At 53.9% G+C, this 18,957-nt stretch overlaps 1 protein-coding gene across 1 annotated transcript; it reads right to left on the bottom strand.

Annotated features, from left to right (window-relative positions):
* Nucleotides 1-659: 659 nt before the first annotated feature.
* lah (involucrin repeat protein) lies at nt 660-17,761 on the bottom strand (the record flags this gene model as incomplete). The annotated part of the gene is made up of 3 exons (XM_043303291.1): nt 660-2,189; nt 2,276-12,226; nt 12,371-17,761. 3 exons carry the CDS (start codon nt 17,759-17,761, stop codon nt 660-662), a joined length of 16,872 nt encoding a protein of 5,623 aa, XP_043159226.1.
* Nucleotides 17,762-18,957: the final 1,196 nt, after the last annotated feature.

The raw sequence follows: 18,957 nt of genomic DNA, 5'->3' as shown, positions 1-18,957 counted from the left end.
CGATGACGATGAGATCATTCGAGCGATTTGATTGGCGGTCTTGCAACCTACTTGAAGCTTCCGCCGATCCGTACAAAGTTACAGAGGAGGTACAGTCTGCTTGATGTCTGTAGCTGTATCCTTCTTCTTTCCAATGATAACCGGCTTCAATACTGTAACTAAATCATGCGTTTCACCTTGTGAAGCATGCCGCACATACCCCCCTCGAAGATTCACGAGTTAAGTAACAAAAGAACTTGCGATGGTCAATGATCTCCACGCTGTCATCCACGAATTTTATTAGTCATCAGTCATCATAATCATCTATTTAAAGATACATACCACAAAGATCTTCTTTTGAACAAGATCCGAAAAGATAGCAACAAATAAAGAACAGCATATACATCATCAACAATACCAGAAGCTAGAGGCCGTAGCATCGTAAGCATATTCGTAAAAAGGAACACAGGGGAACCTCAAGCCTCCATGATTATCCATTACCATTTCGTAACGGACCTTGTATAGATCCAGTTTCCCATTTGACCCTGACGCCTCCGGATACCATTGCCAATTACCATACCAGAACAGAAAGAAGAAAATATGAAGATTAGCCGAGACCCTTCAGCATACATCAAACCATGAAGGTCAGCATCAACAAGTCGTGACCAGAGTGTGACGCCTCAGATCACGTTGCTGATATCCATGGTCGATGATGGAGCGACGCTGTGAACAGACTTGGTTCCGTCCAGGGACATGCGGTCGCTGCTGAAGATTTTGCTGGCCCTTGGATCCTTGTCGGGTCGAGCGACAAGCACCTGAGCAGGGCAGACAACTACTTCATCTTCGCCCTCGCCTGTGTCGTTGCCCTTCTTTACCACTAGCGGGAACAAGACCACCCGGACGACTGCTTGCTGCGACTCCAGCTCCTCATTTGACGTTGTCTCCCCGCTGCGTTCGTTCATCAACGAGGCGTTGAAATAGACCTGCCGTGCCAGGTCTCCATTTGTGTCGTATTCAGGTTGGAGTGGCGGCAGCATAATGTATTCGGCCAGCTGCGTGCGCATCTCAATTGACAGGTTGACTGCAACCCGCAGAACCTTGCGTAGAGACTCCAAGAGCTGCGCTTCAACATGGCTTGGGGGTGGGAGGAGACGTGACAGAGTCTCAAAGATTTCCAATGCAACCGCTTCTGTGTCGCTTTCACGCTGACGAGCAAATGCCGGGCGCTTCGACAGGAGGGTAAGAGTAATCGCGCGCCAACGATGGACAGCGCTCCGTGGACCAACCTCGCTCAGCTGCTTTTCCAGGGACTTGAGTTTCTGGCGCTGCTCACGATCCATGCCAAATAAATAGCGCGTGAACACAAATTCCCACACCATAGTCATCACCACAGACATGAAGACATCGCGGCGACGAACGCGGTCGGCGAGGTAGCTATCTGTATCGTAGCCGTCCAGGATCGCATTGTCGAAGCGGTCCGCAATCTTCTCATCTTGTATCTCAGCAAGTTTGCGGCATCGTCGATGGTCGGAGTGTTTGGAGAACCGCAACACCCATTGTTGCACATGCCCACACAGTTTTTGACAAGCAGCGTCAAAGTAATCCTCATCGCGGAAGACGAGAACGTTATCATGCAAGGATGCCGCAATTTGTTGTTGTAACTGTGACACCTTATCCCGAGCGGTCTCAAGTTCTTCCCTCAGCCGTCGCAGTTCTTGATCCTTTCGCGCCAGCGCAGTCTCAATTTCATGCCGCACTGTGTTCTGTACTTCCGTGGAGAGCTGCTCATATCTTGAGCGCAAATCATCCAGTTGGAGAGATGACGATTCGCGCACCGACTCAATTTCCCTGGCATGGGCGGCGGTCAGGTTGGAGTTCGTCGTAGCAAGCCCTTCGTTCTCTTCTGTTAGACGGGTTACTTCCTTTTGAAGCCATTCCACGGAACTTTTCAGGTTCTCCACCTCGGCTTCTCTGTCCCGTAGGTCGGCACTGCGCTCGTTGAGTGTATGGTCGCTCTTCCGACGGGCGACACTAGCATTTCGAAGTTTATCCTCGGCGGCTTCACGAGCGGCAATGAGGAGTCGATTTTCGGAGATGAGTTGATCGAGACGAGCTTCAAGTTCTTGGAGGTGTTGCATACTTCGACGATGACGGATACTGGGCGGTCGGCTCGGCGACCGAGGCGAGCTGGGCGTCTCTCCCCATCCCTCCTAAATGGGGATCAATTAGTATCGGAAGGCTAACAATAATCTCATCTATTAAAAGAGATAACAGAATTGAATTAAGAAACACTTACATAGACGTCCGTCATGGCTCGTATGGGGCGCTTGCCCTTGTCCGTGACGGGGTCGTAGGAGGAAGACGAAGCAATGCGCTCGATGTTGAGATCGGAGGGTGGGGGCTGAGGAGGCTGGGGCGTATCGTGTGGCTGGGGACTGTGGCTTTCCTGTGCCTGGCTAGCTGCCCGCAAATCCCCGCTGGTGTTGCGACTGGTGCGTCGTAGCGATCGCTGCCCACCAGCCACACTGTGATTGCTCTGCACGCTTTTGAGGCTGCTGACGCTGCTGGGTCTCAAAATGGGCATTCCTTGGTCCGGAGTTTTGAGTACTTCTGCAGGCCATTCGTTACCTGGCCGTCGTTTCTTGACAGCGAGTCCCGCATCCTCGTCTTCTGAGCTTTTGAGCTTGTCGTTGTCCGCTACAGGCCATGTCTGACGTGCCAATGCATTATCTGTAAACTTTCTAATTGGAGTTTCGGGACGTGGAAGAACATGTTCGGGCTTCATCTCCAGACGGGGCGTCCCGTGTTCGGAAACCATGGATCTGAATCCGCTCGCTTGCTCCACTCGATCCTCTGGCTCTTTTTCCGCGATGGGTTGTAATGGAGTACGTGGAGGTGAGCCTACATCCGCAGTGGCCACTGTTGGTCCTCCAAATAAAGACGTCGTCGCCAGGGGCGGTGTCACTGCCTTGGTGATTGGTTTATCCTCCAGCGACCATGTTAGCGGCGGGTGATTGTGTCGCCCATGAATTGACGGGCTGCGACGAAGCCCACAGGAAGAATCATTTCTCGGAATCCGCTCATCCGGGTCCATTTCAACGGGAGAAGTCTGGCTGACAAGGGATGACTTCTGTTCATGCACAGGCAACGGTGCGTACAGGGGTGTTTCAACTTCTAGGGTCCGCGTAGCGTCGGCCTCCTTCCATTCGATTTCAATAGACTTCGCTTCGTTCTCTGGACCATCGGAGATCACAGAAACATTGTATGGGGGGCCAAACTCAACGTCGACAGCAAGGTTAACTGGGGTGTCGCTTGTGCCCTGCATCTTCGTAGGCTCTTCCAGAGATAGATCCCGTGTAGAAACCGTAGTCGTTGGCTCTGGACTTGTCTTATCTTGCTGACCCTGTAAATGGCTCTCTTCCGGCTCGCCGGCCGGGATAGGCGCCTCCGAGACCTGGATTGCGCTGTTGTTATCCGCATTTTGGTCAATAGTCTCATCCTCAGCCCTATCTTTTACCGACGTCAATTCTTGGCCCGGACCAGGACGTCGAAAGGATCCGCGCTCAAGATTTGGGAAGATGCTCGCAACTTTGCTTTGCTTAGGCGGCACCCCTTCCGTCACGCTCTTTGCTTGATCCCATGCCAAATCGTTCTCGGGATGCTGCACAGCTTTCTCTTGGATCGTATTAGAAGCCACTTGCGAACTTACAGGTTCTGCTTTCAGTTCGGCAGACTGCTCCGTCTCGATCACCGCAGAAGGCTCTAACAATCTCGCGCCTTCTCGCGGAGCAGCTTCTGTTTCGTCGGCCCCTCTATGGTGTGCACTTCCGTCATTGCCTCCCCCTAGCTGCTCTTCACGCGATTGACTTTGTTGTCTAAGCAATCCCTCTGGGATGGCAGATTCGTCGAATTCTGCAATGGCTGGCTCAAAAGGAACTGCATGAGCCTCAGGTGATGAAACCGGCGTCTGTTCTTTGATTTCGACTTTACCTTTCTCCCAGTCTATTGCAGGCCAGTCATCCTCGTCAGCTGCACCTTGGTGCACCTCCGGATCTCCAGGCTCGACCTCAAGTGATCGTGAGACCACCTCGACCATTTGGTTGTCGGAGGCAACCGTCACGACTGGATCTTGGTCAATCTTGGCTTGGTCCGTGTTAGAAACGGATGCCCCGATAGAATCTGTTGGATTTTGCGGCTCCGGCTCGTCTGCAGGCTCGATGGCATCCTTGGCAGATTTCTTTTTGGCCTTTCTTTTCTCTTTCTTGGACAACTTTCTCGCAACAGCTGCTGTGGGTTCAGGCTGACTCTCGATGGAATACTCGGCAACTTGAAGGTTTCTAATTTCAAGGCCTTGGCTTGGTTCGGCCTGGAAATTGCCCTCTTTTTCCTGCTCTATAGATAACACATCCTCAGTTTGGTTGCTCACATCCGGAGTCTGCTCAAGAGTCTCTTGAGGTCGAGCGGCGTCCGATGGAGCCAACTGCTCAGAATGTTCAAGTGGTGTCCTCTGCTCTTTCGAAATGTTCGCCTCAGAAACATCACCAGAATTCTCCTCTGGGCCAGGCTCGCTTGGTATGGTGGGCGTAGTCTCCACAATGCTGGATTCTCCAAGCTCGGCAGGGGCGGGAGTTGTTTCCTCTCCTTGCTGTTCTTGAGCTCGCTTCTTTGCCTTCTTCGCCTTCTTCTTTGAGTTCTTACGACTCAGGGCTGGTTCTTCAATTACTGGTTCCGTAGCTGTATCAGCATCAAGCACTGGCTTCTCCACAGCAGGTAGTTCCTCTGGAGCCGTTGCCGCATCCTCATTTAGCAGAATTTCTCGCTCGAACGCCTGGTTGGGAGCCTGTAATGATTGGAGGCTCTCAACTGTCTGACTTTCAGAAGTTTCTATGTCCTTTAAGTTGTCTTCCACCGGAACAGGGGATTGAACCGCGCTCGAACGCAGTTCCCCTTCGCCAGTGTCTGCCGTCGTCTCGGAAGGTATTTCTATTTCCAGTGCTTGGGTGGATACAGGAGTCGCGAGCTCGGCTGGCTGAGCATCCGAAGGTGGAACGAGGTGCTCTTCACTCGCCAGCTGTTCCTCCTTTGATTCATTTTCACGTGACTCAACGGCAGCCCTTTGAGCAAGGCGCTCTCTCTTCTTGTCCTTCTTGCTTTTCTTCCGTGAGAGAGTCGGTGCCTCCTCAAAGCCGTCCTCCGCAGGCGTTACCTCTTGTTGCACCTCTAGACTCTCCTCCATGTCTTTGACCTCAACTGCAGTTTCAGTTGGATTCTGTGGGTGGGAAAGCTCATGCGACGGCTCAGTAACTGGGTCTGCCTGAGTCTCGGCAACAGGTACCGCGATATCAGTCAGTGCATGGCTTGTTAGCGATTTTTCTTGCACAGCATCTACCAGAGGCTCCTGCAACGTCTCATCGGTCTTTGTCTCCTGTTGCGCCTTCTTTTTCTTCTTGTCTTTCTTCTTCTTCTTTCCTGAGATTGGCAATGGCAACTCTTCGTTCTCCAGCTCAAGGACATCCTCTGACTTTGAAGAATCGTTGACCTCAACGTCAGTGGACTGATCCTTAGTTGAGGCATCTCCGCCATCTGGCGCGGATTCTGGAACCTGTTCCTGGCTCAAGGAATCTTCAGGTGTTCCTTCAACCGTTGCTTTCACCGATTCCTCCACTTGTGCGTTGCTCTTGACCTGAACCGCATCTTCTCCTTGTATCGATGCCTCTCCCTTCTCTTCTTGTGGAATATCAAGTAGGCCCTCATACCGCATCTCGGGGCCCTCAACCACAATCTCGTTCTTGACTGTCGTACCTTCTTCACCAGATCGCTCTAACCCATCGTCTGCGTTGTTTTCACGTTGTTCAACATCAATAGATGTTGCTGCTTCGCCGATGGAAGTTGGCTCGACTTCAAGCGCGGGTTGGGACGGACGGTCGAAAGGCGCTGCTTGTTGCTGCTCTACCTGCGAAGATACCATGTGATCAGTCCATGTCAGATCTTTATCGTTGCCGCCGTGTGGTTCGGTGTCGCGGGACTGATTTTCTTTACCGTCATCTTCAGCAGGCGAGAGTGCCATCTCAGGCGATTGCTCCGTGGGCTTCGCTTCGGTAGAGACGGCTTCACTCGTTTCTTGAGAGAACATCGCATCTGGCCCATCCGCTTCGCCGCCTGACGTGGCCAAGGGCGCCTGCTCCGAGAAATCTGGGGCGGTTTCGGCGGTGATGGCGGCGTCGTTTGCGCTATCAAGGGTCTTGGACTGGCGCTTCTTGTCTTTCTTTGCCTTTTTCTTTGCTTTTGCCGACATAAAGCCGCTGAACTCTTCTTGCGGTGTTTGCTCTTCGTGCACAGTTTCAGACACTGTAGTGTCAGGCTCGACAGTGTCGTGGGTCTCTTCCGTTTCAAGGACCGGTGTCGATTCGACCGGCTCAACGTTTGAAGCCTCAGGCGGTATCACTGGCATATCTTCGGTTGACTCCAGAGTGTTCCTCTTTTTCTTTTTCTTGTTTTTCTTTGACTTAGAGGGGCCGGCTACTTGCTCACCATCGTCAATGGGCGTTTGCGGCTCGGACTCTGCTTGTTCCGCCAAGGCCTCTGGCTTGATGCTCTCGTTGTCTTCTAGCGAAGGCCGGACAGCGGGCTCCTCTTTCTTCTTGTCTGACGATTCAACGTCCTGGACACTCTTGACACCCTCCTCCTGAGTTTCAGACCAGAGGGCCTCTGATGAGAGCTTCTGTTCTTGTAATTGGGAAGCCTCATCAGCCAACGTCGGAGCTGCAGTTTCTTCCACAACGGGCTGTTCCTCTGTCATTGAACCTTGGACCCCAGTCACCTGCTTGTCTTGCTCTGTAACTTCTGTAGCTTCGCCAGTTGGCTCAGGTTGCTCAGGTTGCTCAGGTTGCTCAGGTTGCTCAGGTTGCTCAGGTTGAGTAGCAATATCTGGTCCACCTTGAGTCAGGCTCTCAGGGACTGCTTCTGCGGGTTGAAACTCCTCAGCAAGGCCTTTCAGTGCTGCAGGTTCGTCCTCAGGCTTAGGGTCCTCATGCTGGGTCACTGTTTCGCCAAAATTCGCGGTAGGTTGGCCAGGCTCGCTCTGCTGACTCGACGGCTCTTCAATCTCGAAGGAGACAGACTTTCTTTTCTTTTTGTCTTTCTTTGCCTTCTTCTTGGACTTTGCTGTTTGAGCTTCCTCTGTGGACTCCGCAGTCTGAGTTTCATCTGCAGCGAGCTCTTGCGTGGCTTCATTGAAAGGAGCTCCTGCAATGTTCTCTGGTGCTTCTGAAGCGAAAGGTGATGCTGGCTCAGCAACTGTTTCTGTAATAGTTTCAGTGGCGTCTGTCTGAGACTTCTGCTGCTCTTCGGGGGCGGAGGGAGTAGACGAGGATTCATCAGCGGCCGAGGGTTCCGGAACACGGTCGGACGAAGGCACAGGAGTTAGTTCTTCCTTGGTAGAGGGACTCTGTTCATCGTCTAGGGCAAGCGACTGGCGCTTCTTCTTTTTCTTCTTGTCCTTTTTTTTCGAGGAAGCGGAAGGCTGATTATCCTGGACCAAGCCTTCAGAGCCAGGTTCGACGTCCGGAACTGCTCCGCCTTGGTCAGTTTCTTGATTCTCTGTGCTGACTACTTCGACTTGAGCTTCTTTTGTCGCCAGGTTATCGTCGGCAGGCTCATTGTGCTCGATAATCTTGTCTAGAGAATCTTCAGGTGTGCCCTTTTCTGCAGCCTCTGCTTCTTCGACGGCAGCACCGCCTTCCAATGCGGGCGTGGGGGTAGATTCTTCTTGGACAAGTTGAGCAGCAGCAACAAGTGTTTCGGTTGGAGTTGCCTCGTTTGCACCCGAGTCACCATCCTGGGTCAATGGTTGCTTCTCCAATTCACTGGACAGTTGTATGACATCGAATCCCGTGGAACCAGACTGGGGTGTATTTTCATTGGATCCGTAGGACACGTGCTCCGGTACCATCACGAACTCTCCGTCGGAGTTGGAGCTGCGTTCCGTGTGCAAAGACACATCCTCCTTGGGCTGTTCTTGCGAGTGCTCATCTGTCGCTTCGGCGCGCTCAATGGCATCCAAAGTAGGCTCGGATGACTGTGGTTCAGAAGGCACTTCCTGGCGCATCTGACCACCTTCAGAAGTAACATCCTTGGTATCGGCTTCGTCAATCGACTCAGATGCAGGTGTCTCATCCAATAAAGCAGATTGACGTTTCTTCTTCTTATCTTTCTTCGCCTTCTTCTTCTGCGCGGCGGTCATAGGGACAGCTTCCTCCGCCATGCTTTGATCTGGTGTTTCAGCAACTGAGTCAACGGTCGGCTGGCTTTCAGTCGGCTCCTCTCGCACTGGCTCTTTATCCGTTTTCAAGGAGGAATCTTCGGCTGCGACGGGCAAATCCGCGTTGCCATCTGCAGCGTCTGCGGGAGTTGACGACTCAGAGGCTGGCGTTTCATCGGGCGCAGGCAGGCTCTGCTTCTTTTTCTTGTTTTTCTTGCTCTTTTTGCCAGACGGTGCAGTTTCCCCCGCTTCGGGCACAGGTTCGGGGCCCGGTTCAGGGCCGGGCACAATCTCGATATTTGGCTGCTCACTGGGCTCGGACACATGTGGTTCCCCGCCATTGGCCTCATCTTTCTCCACAGCTAAATTCAGTTCAACAGCTTCCGCTGCGGGAATGGGGGCAACGTCTTCAATCCCTGCAGATGCTTCTGTGCTACTTGACTCCAGCGGTACCTCACTGTCGCCCACGGTCGCTACCTCACCGCTTATTTGATGCTGCGGGGTCTCCGCAGCTTCAACTGATCGGAGCTCTTCAGTCTTGGCTTCTACCTCAGACTCAGGCTGGGACTCGGAAACATCGACTGATTTGCGATTCTTCTTTTTCTTGCCTTTCTTTTTTGGGTGCTCGTCAACGTGCTCTTCCGGTGCTGTCTCCAGGGCGTCTTGAGGTGCAGCGGGCTGTGCTTCGCTCATGACTTCAGCTATCGCGTCTGGCGCGGGCTCTTCCGCTGCTGTCTGATGGATTTCTTCAACTGTAGTTGGCTGGGAATCGTTTGCTACCTCGGCCGTATTTTCGGAAAAGAGTTCATCTTTGACGTCTTTCTGAACGTCCGTAGCTTCTCCCTTATTCTCGTCGACAGCCTGATCCGGCGACATTACTTGAGGTTCCTCCACAGCAGTGGTTGTAGGCTCAGGCCCAGGTTCAGGCACGCCCTCAACTGAAGAAATAGGCTCTACAGTATCAACAGCCTCACTCTGAACTGGTGTCTCGGCAGTGTTCTTCCGCTTGTTCTTCTTTTTGTTCTTTTTGCTGTTTTTGCGTGACAAGGGAGTTTCCGATTCCGCAGTAGTTGGTGTGGACTCTTCGTTCTGAATACTAGATTCTGCTGTTTCGACCTGATCCGTAGAAGGAGAATCAAACACGGGAGTAGACGTCTCCTTGAATTGCTCTAGTTGTTCCTCGGGAAGGTCTCTGGCGAGGGCAGGAGCATCCACCTCGACAGGCTTTTCTGGGATCTCAACCTGTTCTTTGTCAAGAGCCTGTATCTCGGACTCGGGTGCCCTCTCCTCGTTCTGTGGCTCATCAGACCTAAGATCGGCTTTCTCAGTTTCGGCGCTCTTATCCTCGGGAGAAGAAGCCAATGCGTCATGCCAAACCTCAGGAGAGGCCGTCTCATTCACCATGTCACTCGCTGCTTGTCCTGAAGGATCTATGCCTGAACTTAACTCGTCAATTTCGTGAGTGATCTCGGGATTCTCTGGAAGCTCTTGAGCGCGCGTAGGCTCAGCTTGGAACTCTTCGGCGGAGTGCGGCAACTCTTTAGCCTGGTTATCAGCCTCTACCTGTGAGCCTTGAAATTCTTCCGGTTCGGGAATATCGTGAAATGTAAGGTCTTCAGTAGCTTCCGTTTCACTGGGCACCGGTTCGGGCTCGACAGTATTCTCAGGTACAGCAATGGTACTCTCCTCGGTAGGCTTAAATTCTCCCTCTGCAGGCTGTGTAGTTTCCAAGGTATGTTCCACCTGCTCTTCCGCGATGACATGCGAAGTTGCAGCGGATGGTTCCTGAGTCTCTGTAGAAGCGGGGTCCTGCGTGTTCTCCTCAGGAGCAGAGCCCTTGTTCTTCTTCTTTTTCTTCTTGGAAGATACCGTCTCGGCTTGGTCCTCAGCTGGTGTTTCAGCAGTTGACTCGGCAGGCGTATCCTCGGGTGCAGCAGGTGCCGGTTCCTCTTCAAGTGCTTTGCTGACCTCCGTCGCTTCAGTGACTTGTTCTATATCAACTGTAGCCTCTGTCGGCTCCTGCTGGGGCGCAGCTGTAGCTTCAGCACTAGCAGGCTGTTCATCAAGAAATTGCTCCTTTAGTGCTGGCTCAGACGACTCGACAGCATCAGTCCGTGCATCTTCAACGGTAGATATTTCCACCTCCCCCTGATCGACAGTCGAGTCATCGACAGGTGTAGTCGGCTCCTGGATGCTCGAGTCCATGCTCTGACGCTTCTTCTTATTCTTCTTCTTCTTTTTCTTGGCAGAAGACGAAGATGGCTCGTCAGTGTCCACTGGTGGCACCTCAGAGGTAGCCTGATCATTGTCGTTCGCATTCTCTTTCGTTGTCTCGGACGGCAGCTCCTTGTTTTCACCAGTTACGTCTGGGACGACCGCGCTGGCGTCCAACATCTCCTTTTCTTGGGAAGTTTCTTCCGCTAGGGGAACCACTGTATCCACCGAATCTCTTCTCTTGTCATCTCTCGGGACACTTTCGTCGTTCGGAGTCGGACGTGATGTCTCTTGTTCGTCCGCGTGTGAGACTTGGAGTACAGTCTCAAATATCTCAGGAGACTGCTGCAGGCGCGGTTCCTCGGGTCCCTGCTGTTCGCTTGCGGCAGCCACTATTTCGTCCTTTGACTCTTCAGTGGGTAGCGGTTGCTCAATTTCTCTAGCGACCTCGGGCTTCTCGCCAGTAGAGCCGGTGGCTCCAGCTACCGCTGCATCGACAACAGCTGCAAAGTCACGAGGTGTGCCGGGGGTGGGGACGGAAGTTGCCTCTGGTTCATGGTCGGCAATTGACTTATCAGTTCTGTCCACATCACCAGGAAGATCCACCGGACCTTCTTTGCCGAAACCTACAACGTCCGGCTGCATGCTGAGATGACCGCTCACAGCTGCTGCAACAGCAGCATCCACCACCCCAGCGAATCCAGGGCCCTCGAAAGCGTTCACGGTCCTGGTTTGAGTGGGGGTTGTCTCCGTGTCCTCTGGGGCCGCGATAACATTATTTTGTGGAGTAGAAGGCCGAGAGGGCACGGCCTCAGCCCCGCGTTCTAGATTGTCTTCATTCTCAGCACTTGCATCCTTGACACCCACGGCCGAGCCCTCGGCGGAAGGGAGATCTCCCACGTCAAAGGGCTGTACATCTCCGTAAGGGCTCGGATCCTGAAGGAGTTCCGAGGGAGAATGAAACTCATATTTCAGCTTCTCTTTCCGTGAAGGAGGATGCGGGTGTATCTGATCGAAAGTTGCCGCGGTAGGTGTCACCTGCTGAGAACCTAGGACATCATGCTCGACACCTCTCCTCTGAGACACGTCGATGCCGCTTGGTCGCCGAGTTTCATGGACATGATGGCTCAGATCAACCGTCTCCCAGCTTCTCTCGTCCTGAAGGGCTGTGAGGTCTTCCACTGAGGTATTCGCGGATGAGGTCTTGCTTGACGGCAGCGATGGTAACGGTTCTTCGGGCTCATGCTCCCCGTGTCCGGGACCGTGGCGCTCTACCAACCACAGGGGCCGGATCTCGCGCGAACTCTTGAACTCTGTAGAGTTTGGTCGGCGTTTAGGGGCTGTTGGAGACCCGGGTGACGGTGCAGTAGGGGCGCCGACGGAAACTGAACGGTTGGTCCCAGGCGAGGTTGGGGGGCGACGGAAGTGCAACGGCACCGCAGTGGGAGAATCCTTCAACCGCAATATGGATGATCGGCGTGACGACTGGCCCTGACTGGCTTCCTCTTGCCTATTAGGCTCGGGCGAGGCCGGCCTACTTCGAGACCTGGGGGCTGGATCCAAGATTTTCTCAGAGGCCTCGGGAGGTGTCGAGCGCCCTCTTGGCCGCTGTTCTAGTACGCCTATACCCAACCCTGTGACGACCCCCTCTGCAAAAGGAACGCGCCCCGAAGCACCACACTCTCTATCGCCGCCGCCTATCTGGACTGGCATTTCGGGGCCTTCTGCTAAAAAAGACTGGTTCTCGTCGTTGTCTTCCGATATTTTGCGATCCTATACGTAGAGGAAACGAAGAGTAAATCATTTTAGCATATGCGCGTTAAGACTCGCTTGCTTGATCGGTCCATATTCGGGCCATAAACCGAGCACAAGACACGTTACAGTAAATGAGATCAAAACAGTTAAAGATGACTATACCTTCTCATACTCCCCCGATTTTCCCGAATCCACAATGTCCTCGTATCTTCGTCGCCGTCTCTCTTCCCTCCGTTGCCTGCTAGACTTGTAGTTCTCAATGTCAATACCATCCATGTCTCTAGCCTTACTGTTCTCCTTGTCGGAACCGCTCTCCTCATCTCGCGCGGAGGACCGTTCCTCCCTCCTCCGGCGGCGAGACTCCTCATACTCTCGACGCCCGACCTCCGACTGGACTTCACGCGACGAAGGTCTATCTGCAGAGGACGACCTCTTGCTCTCTACCGGCTCTGAAACTCTCGAGCCAAAGATACTGCTGAAGAAACCTCCCGTTCTTTTTTCCTTATCCTTGTCATCCGTGCTCTTGCGTTTCTCGCTGGACTGCCCAATTCTGGCGGGCGAGGATGTTACTGAGGCAGAGTCGGTAAAGGCGTCACTGTCACGCTTGGAGCGCCTCTTCCGTCGCTTTTTCTTTCCCTCACTGCCATCCGGTTCCACTGAGGCAGATGCGGCATCTTCACCATCGTCAAAGTAACCACTGTCTTGTGTGGATTTTCTTGATCTTGTTGAGGAATCGTATTCGCCAGATACAGGGGCAGAAGCAACGGACCGGCGGTCTAATTCGCCGTCCTCGCGCGAGTCCACATCACGCTTTGTTTCCGAGCGGGACTCTTCCGTTTCGAATCCCCCGGGCATAGAAAACGAGTCTCGAGCAGGAAGATCAAATTCATGGCGTTCCTTGCCAGAGTTTGGATTCTTTTCCGTGTCGGATAGAGCTTTACGTGAGCCATCTCGCTCATCTTGCTCTTCGTTGAGCCGGTCAATTACTCCCTGAGCGATCGAAATTCGAGTCTGCGGCTCAGGCGGTTGTTGATTGTCAGGTTCCTGTGAAACAGGCTCGGGTTCAGAGTACAGTGGCTGCTCTTCGACGACTCTGTTGGGTTGGGCTTTTTCATCTTCAGGGGTCTCAACCTCGCCTTCAACGAAGCCATGCGGAATCCGAGATTCTAACTCGCCCTCAGCCCATGGAGGTCCGTATTCGACCCCGCCTCGAGAGTCAGGAGAAGACCACCGCGTATGATATGTTGGATCCTCCGTCACGAGGGCAGGATCAAAGCCTGCGGCTGCGGTGGCAGCAGCCAAGGCTGCCGCAAATTCAATGTCCGCCCCCACGTCATTCGCGACGCTTCTGGAGGACACATTCCGTTGTTCGAGTACCGGTGAATGAGCCTCCTGTCGCTCCCTAGTGGTCTCATGGTCCACTGATTCGAGCTCGGAGGACGTGGACGGAACTTCGTACTCATGCGTTTCGTGCTCCCCCCAGGAGACACGGGAACCAGTCGTTTGTCGTGCAGCCGACTTCACATCTTCCTCCTCTTCATGGGGAGGCAAATCCCGAGGATTACCCACGGGTGAAGCAGTATCTCTAACGGATCCACTCAGACTTTGAGGAGGAGTGGGCTCGATAAGTTTCAAAACAGGTACCGGCCATGGCAGATCTCGGTATCCAAGATGTGACTCCTCTGGCTGCTGCAGTGCTTCTCGAGATTGTCTTTCACTAGCAGGTTCGATCTCAACGATAGTAGGCATCGAAGCAGGCGCGCGCCGCGTGTATGTGTCCGGGCTATACCGCAACTCTTCAGGCGCGAAGAACTCGGCGTAATCGTCGTATTTGTGGGGACTACGACTGGGACTACGACTGGGACTCGACGGCTTGGTAGGCTCCGGCTGGCGTTCCTCGGGCGGATGATCACTCACTTCCTGGGCAGCCTCAGATTTACTACGGCTGGACACTGTTGACTCCGGCTCGGATCCACGGCGACGCTCCGCGCGGCGCTGCTGTCGACGCTCGTCGCGGCGGCGTTGGCTTGTTTCGGATGATTCGTCAACCGAACTTCTTCCAGATAGCACGGTAGCTGCAGCTGCGGCGCCTATTGCACCCGCGGCGACAGCACCGACCCGCGAGAATGAATCTTTGTCCTTTCCGGAATCCTTGACGTAGCGATCCTCTCTAGATTCTTCTTGTCTGCGGTCATCGTATCCACGCTCTTCGTAGCGTTTTGTACGACGATCATCATCCCGCACGGTCGGTTCATATTCTTTATCAATGAGTTGCACGCCGTCGGCCCGCTCCGCTTCGCGCTTCAACTGCTCAAGGTGATCCGCACGTCGCTCCTTATCAGCTTGCTCCTTGGTCAGATTAAACTGAACCGAGCTCTGATCTTTGACGGTCGAGCGACGTTTCACGCCGGTTGCGGGCGCACCTTCGAGAGGCTCTGTAGGGAACACAGGGGAAGAATCGCTCCTGCGGTGGGGCCGATCGAAGCCTAGAGCTACATTCTGAATTTGTTCAGGTCTGTAGGGGATGTAGGAGGTCGGAGGGAAGCCAGTCGGGATCACGGGAGCAGTGTAAGCGGGAATCGACTCGCCCTGGGTAGCATAGACGGCCTGGGAGACTGGAGTCATGGGCTGCGGCTGCTGCAATGGAATGGGACCAGGTCGAACGAGTGTGGGTTCAGTAGATGACAGAGACGTCACCTTGATCGCGTCGACAAGGGTGGGATCGCTAGTTGGCACGGGGGCCACATGCTGCAAGCTTCCGGAGCTGCTTGACGCAGCCTGCCTGGGTATTTTGGAGTCTCTGTCCCGAGTAGAAGCCAACGCAGCCGTTCCTAGAGCACCTGCAGCGAGAGCGGCACCTGTAGGGAATCTGTCCTGAGAAGAGCTAGCCCTCTTCTTCTTTTTAGCCTTCTTGCTACCCCATCTCCAACCCCATTTTGAGGTACCAGAGTCAGACGACTGAGATTCATCGCTGCCGAACATACCGCTATCACCGAACGCGAGCGCCGAACTGACACTGGAGGACGACTGGTCCCCTGAGTCCAGATCTTCCCAGCCCTCATCGTTAGTGACGGATGATGCGTAATCCGAGTGTCGCGACCGCGTCTCCTTGGCCGCGAGAATCTCTCCGGTCCGCCGACTTCGTCGATGAGATGTAGCAGCTAATGCGGTGGCCGCAGCGCCTAATCCCAGCAAAGCTGCGTCTACGTCACGGTCCTTCTTCTTAGTGCTCTTCTTGTTCGACTTGCCAGCCGGTTTTCGCGCGAATCCGGCGCCGAATGCCAAGTCCGCATCAAGCGAAGAAGAGGATGAGTTGTTGAATGAAAAGATACTCCTGCGTTTTTTGACTCGGCGCTTGCTACGGTTTTCAGAGGAAGCCGTGAAGAACGAAGCAATGCCACCGCCAACGGACTTTCGAGCAGGTTGGGAGATATCAAGAAAAGAGGAAGAGTCAGAATTTGACGACTTTCTCCCTTTTGCCTTTCTGGGTGATCGACTGCGGCTGCGACTGCGGCTTCGATGACGGGACTTGGCCAAAGCCAAAGCTCCTGAGCCCACTGCAGCACCTAGGGCTGCATCCCTGAGCGCTGAATGGCGGCCATTTCGGGAGGACGAACGGGATCGGGACCGAGAACGGTGTCGTCCACCCTCAATTTGGCTCTTCTTCGAGTCTAAGTAATTGATGCGGGACTCGCGGTCTCGAGACTGGCTGCGACGCCTATAGACGCCACGCGAGGTCTGGCTCCGTCGTGTGGTTGAGACACTTTCGGTGTCGTTGATGGTCATTACTCGGCCCGAACGGACGCTATAGGTGTCCTCAAAATCCTTGTTGTTGAAAAGCGATTTGGCCGCAATTCCACCAAACAGTCCAGGCAGCAGCCAGGAACTCCGCGATGACTTCTTCCGTCGGCGACTTTCATCCTCGGAGGATGTATAGCGACTTGCCTTTCCCACCCGCGAGCCACCGCTATAGCGCTCGCCGGACGAACGACGTGGGCGATAGTGATGTTTACGAGGTGCATCACGCGAGGAAGTGCCGGGTTCGAAGCAGTATTTGCAGACGCCTATGGCTTCCGTATAGTCTTCAAACATACCAACACCCTCCGGATCACGCCAAAAGTCGATGAACTTGTCAAGCGGACCACGTTGGCGCTGTTGAAATGCCAAGTTGCCCGAAGGGAAGGGAGCCCCGTGGTGGACAGCAGCATGGTGGGGATGCAGAGGGCTTGCAGCATACGGCAAGGCTGCTCCTGTTCCAGCAGCGTACCACGCTGAATTGGCGGGTGCATTATGGATTGTCGGACCTGGGTTTCCGAACCCATGCTGGGAAGATTCGTCGTAATTCTGCATGGTATACTGGGATAGATGGTCGGTGTTCGACATCGAATGGTGCTGGTGGTGGCCAAGCATGTAACCCGCTGCAGCACCCGCGGCTGCCGCTCCAACCGAGGCTCCGATACCATGGTTATGCGGCGGTTTGGAGGTGCTGGATGTCACAGGAGGGGCATAGGGAGCAGCCGTTGCAACAGGTTCCGGAGGCGATGTCGGGCTGGCCGGCAAGGGAAAACTGCTTCCTGCTCCATAGGCAGCAGCAGCAGCAGCCATCCCCGGAATGCCAAACGTAGCGTTAGATGGCTTGGGCGGCTTGGACGTTGCGCCAGCAGTTGGACGATCCGGTCGTCCTGGCGCTGGAACCACCTCTAGGTCGGCGTCTGCGAAGTATGCAGCTGCTGCGCCCACCTGGCCCATGCTGCTCGGCTCCGGTGGTGGATTGGCGGTAGGTGACGCAGTCATGAGATGCGCCTGGCTGTTGGGAATGATGGATGGAGGTTTCGGGCGCACACCTGGCTGCTCCGCAACAGACTGTCCCTGATCACCATAGTAATCGGCTGCTTCGCCGGCGGGATTCGGAGGCCGATATGGCTCAGCAACATAAGTAGGGAACTGACCTGGGAACTGCTGCTGGATATGGGGGTCGTAGACCATGTGGGAATTTGGCTGAATGGGCATCGATGTGGAAACAGGCGGCAAATACGTATCGCCGGACTGAGTCCGTGACCTTTCCCGACGACGGTCGTGAGGGTCTACAGCGTCATCTTCCAGTTGCGCCCGCTCGTTCCTCTCCGACCGCGGCCGTTCACGCTCACGACTCTGCGATCGGTCCCGGTCGCGTCTGCGAGAACTGCGCCCATCCCTGTCGCGAATATCAGAAAATCTATCGCGACCGCTTTCTTCATCGGTATCTCTGCGTTTGGGTGTCCGTTCAATAATAATCCGATCGTGCTCGACCGACATGCGCGGTTCTGCCGTCGCATAGCTCGAAGCGACAGAATCGCCCGCTGCGCTAGGAGCGTATTGCTTGCTGCGGCTGCCTGAGGAAGAGTAGGTCGACAAGTCGCCTAAGCCACGATCACGGTCGTCACCCCGTGAGGACTTGCGGCTGACCGTCGAAGAAGCCTTGGAGTTGGTTCGGCGGCGGCTACTGCTCTTGGAGCTGGAGGTTGTGCTGCGGGCATCGGAGGAACGGCCCCCGCCCATCAGGGCCCTGAACATGGTGGGCTGAAAAGAGCGATCAATACGATGCTCCTTGCGGCTCAGACAACCATGTGGGAATCGGAATGTTGAGACTGGGAATGCTTCGATGGTTCAAGGCGGAGCTGGTGGCTGGTCGACTGGCGAGAGTGGAAAAGAATAACAATTGTCGTAATGGTGCACTAAGTCAATCAATCCAAAGCGTAAATTAAATCAATAGATTAATTGGGTATTCAGCGAGGGACTAAAGCAAATTCGTGATTCGTGATGCTAAAGAACGATGGCATGAACAGCGTGGAAACAAAAAGGTCGCTCAGTCCCAGCTCGAGAGGAGAACCTATCGAACGGATAATGGATTGTTGTTTTTCGCAAGGTAAACAAGGACAACGACGGAGCTGAGCCGTGGTTCTTTTTCGTCGGCAGCCCCAGCCTGAACCGCTCGGATGATAGCGCTGGGTCAGCTTTGCTGCTAAGGGTGGTTGCTCCAGAGAATCGGCCGCCAAGGCGATCCAGTGGGCGGTTAGCGCCTAAGGCCGCGAGAGCACGGTTCAGATCTGTAGTGGCTTAGAGTATCCGAGGAGGAACAATAATGAGGATGATAATGAAGTTAGACAGAATGAGGATGAAAGTAAAAATGTGGGGGAGCCGAATTGATGCAGATGATAATTAGGATTCATCCAAAGATGATGACTGGATGAAAATTCCCCTGAACGTGTATACGTCTGGAAAGGCAATGAATGCCCGCAGGGCTCGATCGAAAGGTGAGAGAGCCGACGAAATCGCGGTGAGGCTGGGGAGGCTGGTTGGCTGCACGTGCCGAGCAGCAACGAGGACCACAAGAATATGGTAGCCTTAGGCTAGGAGGCTGGTGATGAATTTTCTCCACATTAATGTGAAGATACAGAGGATTGTATAGGACGATTTATTTACTGATTGGAGATTGCTATGGTTGAGCCTAATCAATCCTTCTGTGTGTCATTTCTCCGCCCTGTTCAGTAGGTACAATCATCATAATCACTCGAGGTTTGTGGCTACCAGAACTTAGGACTGTATATCTGCCTCAGGTGTCCATTTTGAGGCCTCTCCATAGCTGGTCACCGACTTGTTCCCTAAAAAGCACGATGCTAAAGCACTCCTTGTCCAGCCAGTAGTCGCGCACTGATTACTTAAAAATTTCTCCCTCGGGACTAGACAGCATCAGCTGGAAAACAAAAAAG

This window comes from Aspergillus pseudoviridinutans (assembly GCF_018340605.1).
Source record: "Aspergillus pseudoviridinutans IFM 55266 DNA, scaffold_5, whole genome shotgun sequence".
In the NCBI taxonomy this organism is placed as follows: Eukaryota; Fungi; Ascomycota; class Eurotiomycetes; order Eurotiales; family Aspergillaceae; genus Aspergillus; species Aspergillus pseudoviridinutans.
Note: the sequence above shows the minus strand (reverse complement) of the source record. Positions and strands in the feature narration are given on the sequence as shown.